Source organism: Bison bison, unplaced genomic scaffold, assembly GCF_000754665.1.
Source record: "Bison bison bison isolate TAMUID 2011002044 unplaced genomic scaffold, Bison_UMD1.0 scf7180017864184, whole genome shotgun sequence".
NCBI lineage: Eukaryota > Metazoa > Chordata > Mammalia > Artiodactyla > Bovidae > Bison > Bison bison.
The window spans coordinates 1,183,412-1,187,779 of record NW_011494756.1 but is presented as its reverse complement, the minus strand read 5'-3'; the positions used below and the strand labels follow the sequence as shown (position 1 = coordinate 1,187,779).

Genomic DNA, 4,368 nt, shown 5'->3' with positions numbered 1-4,368 from the left:
GCCCGTACACTCCCCCTCTGGTGGAGGAGCAGGACCACCAAGAGGAGGCGAAGGCCCCCCACGTGCCCGACACGGCCCACGAGGCAAGCCCTGGCCCCTCGAGCTTGGCCAGCACTCACCTGGACGCTCTTCCAGGGGAATTCTGGGTACTGCTTCTCAAACTCTGGGATGAACTCGTTGTAGTGTACCTACAACAGACACAGGGCCCGTCACAGTCCGCCCGGGGTCTCCTCTGGGCAGGGACGAGACAGGCCTGGCCTGCCCTGCCTTCACACAGAGCTGACACTCGCTGGGCCGGAGGCGCCCACAGCCTGTCCAGCTCCACCCCTGCCGGCACAGTCGGGGGCAGGAGACGGGCTCTGAGCTCTGGACACGTTTACTTCCCAAGGTCTCAGTGTTTCCATCTATAAAATGGGACAGTGCTCCTCGCCCTGCTTTGCAGGTGGCTGTGAGGTTCCAGTGAGGCAGTGAATGCCCAAAGGGCCGGCCAACGGGTCACCACGTCCCTCTCAGAATGGTCACTGGAAGCAGAACTCGGACCTGACCCTGCAGGGCCCATGTCTGAGCTCAGCAATGGCTCAGAATACCTGCAGAGACAGCAAGGGCTTCTCAGGCCAAGACTGCACCCAGCACACACCTGAGCACGCCGGTCGTCAGCTCAGGTTCCTCCCACACAGGACCAAGACAGGCTCCCTAAGGAAGCCCAGCGTCCACACCCTGCTGGACATGCATCCCCCATGCGGGGCATCAGAGGAGATGTGACCCTCAGGATGACGCCTGCTCCACAGAGGGAAGGCGCTCAGGCCTCACAAATGACCTGAGTTATATTCCAGAGCTCCGGGTCCTAGGGACCAGCTGCCAACACAGCACTGGACAAGAGGAGGGACATGCAGCAGCAGCCCTGCTGGGTGGGCATGTGGCCTGGCCCCTCTGACAGCGCAGGGCCCCCCAGAGGATATCACACACACAGAACAGCGAGTGTTGAGCACAGCTCAGGGCTTCCCTGGTGGCTCAGAATGTAAAGAATCTGCCTGTGATACAGGAGACCTGGGTTTGATCCCTGGATCGTGGCAACCCACTCCAGTATTCTCGCCTCGAGAATTCCATGGAGACTGGCGGGGGCGGGAGGGGGAGTGTGTCACAAAGCGTGGGACACAATGAAGTGACTCATACACATACACAGAGTTCAGTTTACTAACACATCACCGTGTGCCTGGGAAGTAATAGCCCCATGCTCAGGAGCAGCTGCTTTCTGGAAGTGGGGGCCACAGGGCCACGGCAGGGCGGTACGGGGCAGGGCGGTACGGGGCAGGGCGGAGAGCGGCTGTGCCCTACCTCCTGTCTGCCCTGAACGGTCAGGACCAACACGCCTCCGGGCTCTCTTCCTCCACCGGGAGCTGGGCCCTCCTCTGCCCGGTGCAGCCTCCCTCACTGACCCCAGGTGCTCCGCAGGCCAGCTGGGGGTTGATGCCCTCATCTCAAAGAAGCTTTGCCCCCATGTCCTGTTGCTCGAGGCACCCAGGCAGCCCGGGGAAGACAGAGGGTCCAGGCCGGGTCATAGGCCAGCAGCAGCCACCCGCCCTGGGGGCCGTGCAACACGAACCAGGGAACTTATCTCGACCTGAGCTGAGCGTCGTGTGCCCCTCCGAGCGATGGGGGCAGTGGTGGGAGGAGCCGCAGGTCCCAGAGGGCAGCTCCCCGGACCAGTACACAGCCGGCCCGGAAGACACGCTGACAGGCGTGGGGTCCCGTCTGCATCAGCCTCCACAGGGACCCGGCTCCCCAGGCCCCGCCAGGGCTCACCTGCTTCAGCACCACTTCCGGGTCATAGTTCATGACAGTGAAATGCTTCTCGTAGTCGTCCAGGTCGTTGAGGGCAAAGGGCCTGCAGGACAAGCAGACGGACACTCAAGTCGGTCCTGAGCGTGGCCGGTCCCAGCGGGGTAGGCAGGCAGGCGCTCAGAGCCCCCTAGCCAAGCATCTGTTCTGCCCCTGGTAAGAGCGGGCGGGGTGGTCCCACGGCCCCTGTGGGCTCACCACTAGACCCCTGCAAGTCTCTCAACATCGACAGGGTGTGCAGGGGTGGGGGCCTGTCACACGAGGGGGGTTGACTTGGGGAGGGTTACTGCCGGTTACCAGAAACGGGCTCAGTGGGGTACCTGCTGGAGAAGGAGCCCTGGTCCGGGCGTTCTCATCCAGAGTAAAAGAGGCACCCCCCCAATCCCCAGCCCAGCTCCCCCCAATCCCCGGCCCAGCCACCCACCTGCCACCCAGCCTTCATTACCGGTTGGAGAACCGCAGCCAGAACACGTCGTAGACGAACAACCTCAGGGGCTTAACCGACCGCAGCAGCAGGATGTAGCGGATGTCGAACTTGACCCTCCCCACGTCTTCCCGGAGGAACAAGACGGGACTTTCGATGTACTTGGACACAACCTGAGGACGGAAGCAGGCTCGCGGGGGCTCCTACCGCCGCAGCCAGAATGGAGCGGCCCGGCCTCCTGGCTGCAGCTTGCGCCCAGGGACACCCGAGCGCGGTCACGCCTGCAGAAGCGGACTCGCTCTCGAGCCTACCTCCCCCCAACCCCGGGCTCAAGGGCCCCCGACTTGGTATCTGGCCCCCGCACTCTGCGTCTCCCTGTCTTTTCACACCTGTGTCTAAACTGCAACAAGCTCTTTCTCTTCATTATTAGTTGAGAGAAAAGATACCATGGATTTTTAGGCTTTGAAACTGGAAACAAATTCTCAGCCGAAGTCCACCGGCTCCCCATCCCAGGGCTGGCAACCTCCCTAGCGGTCATCTGGTGACTTGTCTCTCTCAGGCCTCTGTCTGTCCAGGAGCAGAACCTGTGTCCTTCACCTCCCCCACTGCTGGCCCCCCGTCACTACAGCACTCCATCCAGGGCCCTGAGGGGCTCCCTGGCCCGGCCACCTCCCTCCTGTGGGTGGTCCCTGGGGGGGCCCCCTCCCTGATGGCAAGGGCAGCGAGCAGCGACTCCTCCCAGCTGAGCAACGACGCTGCCACCAGGACCCGCCCTTGAGAGCAGGCCTCCCCCCAACCTCCCAGCGCCCCAAGGCCCCACCTTGGGGGAGCTCTCGCGGTGCCGGACAATGCTGTGCAGGTTCTTGGTGATGTGGGTGTCCAGGCTGCGGGCCAGGTTCCAGGGCTTGCAGATCCAGTGGTTGTCCTCGCCCCTGGGAGCAGAGGACTTGGCTAGGCTGTGTGTCCCCAGGACTGCGGCTGCAGAGGGGGCCGAGGGAGGGGTCCCAGAGGAGACCTCAGAGGCTGGGCTTCGGGAGCCAGCAGTTGGCTGAGGCCAAGGGAGCTGCCCTCTAGGTGGAAGGGCCGTTGAGCCCCGTAACGGGCACGTGGCAGGCACTCGGCCATGGGGCGGGCCAGGCGGAGGGGGACAGGGGTGGTCAGAGAGGGGGCCACAGGAGCCTGCTGGGCGTTGGTGGTGGGGGCGGGTCTCAGCTAGCGGGGCGCGCGGGGGAGCTCACCGCCTCTCCCGCTGCTGGAAGTAGCTGATGAACTGGGGCAGCTCCGTGCGCGGGTTGAAGGTGCGGGGCAGCCAGGCCGGGCCCTCGGGGCCGCCTGCCCGGCGTGCGACGGAGGCCAGGCAGTCCTTCACCGTCAGCAGGCTCTCGCAGGGGAACTGGTTCAGCAGCACGTTGGGCCTCTCCTGGCTCAGCCTCCTGCGGGGCCCAGGCAGGCGCCGCAGGTCAGGAGGCGGCGGCTTCCGGGGCGGGCGGGCCGGGCCCTGGGCTGGGAGGTGGCTCACCTGTAGTCCTTGAAGTGCGAGAAGTTGTAGAGGACATCGGCTTCCGCCTCGCTCTGGGTGAAGGTGAAGCGCGGGTGGGTGAGGTGGCTGAGCACCTGCTGGATGTCCGTGTAGACCCTGCGGGGGAGGGGCTGCGGTCACACTGCACACCCGCCCAGCGGTGGGGCCCTCAGACCCTGGCAACCCCGCATCCCCCACTTGTGAGACGGGACCCCAGGGCCCGCCGCCTCGTGCTCATCCTGAGCATGAAACAGGACAACCCCAGTGTTTCCCTGACCCGGGCTTGTTCCTCCCACGTGCAAACAGGGTGGGCAGACACACTTAGAGGGCTGCCCTCAGAGAAGCGAGCCGGCGCCCCTGGGCCTCATTCCACGCTGGCACCAGCCCTGGCCCCGGGCAGGGGAGAGGATGCGGAGGCCTGGGTGCGTGTCTGCCATGGGCGGTAGATGTGGTCACACTGTGAAAGCGACGGGGCTGCGAGTGAAGGCGGGAGGGAGACAGGACCCCACCTGGACAGTGATCCAGGCGCGGGGGGAGAGGCACAGCGAGCACGAGGCATCTAGCTCATGGCCAGTCATGGCTGGGG

The 4,368-nt window shown here is 64.8% G+C and overlaps 1 protein-coding gene across 1 annotated transcript in view; it reads right to left on the bottom strand.

The window, feature by feature from the left end:
• Positions 1–4,368, bottom strand: part of TTLL12 (tubulin tyrosine ligase-like family, member 12) — a 16,352-nt gene that overhangs the window by 1,359 nt on the left and 10,625 nt on the right. Inside the window, exons 7-12 of the mRNA XM_010843635.1 lie at positions 3,783–3,899; positions 3,502–3,696; positions 3,084–3,195; positions 2,285–2,436; positions 1,804–1,885; positions 120–188 (exon numbers count right to left, since the gene is read on the bottom strand). Of these exons, the coding sequence (XP_010841937.1) occupies positions 120–188; positions 1,804–1,885; positions 2,285–2,436; positions 3,084–3,195; positions 3,502–3,696; positions 3,783–3,899 (727 nt within the window). The remainder of the gene's footprint in view (positions 1–119; positions 189–1,803; positions 1,886–2,284; positions 2,437–3,083; positions 3,196–3,501; positions 3,697–3,782; positions 3,900–4,368) is intronic.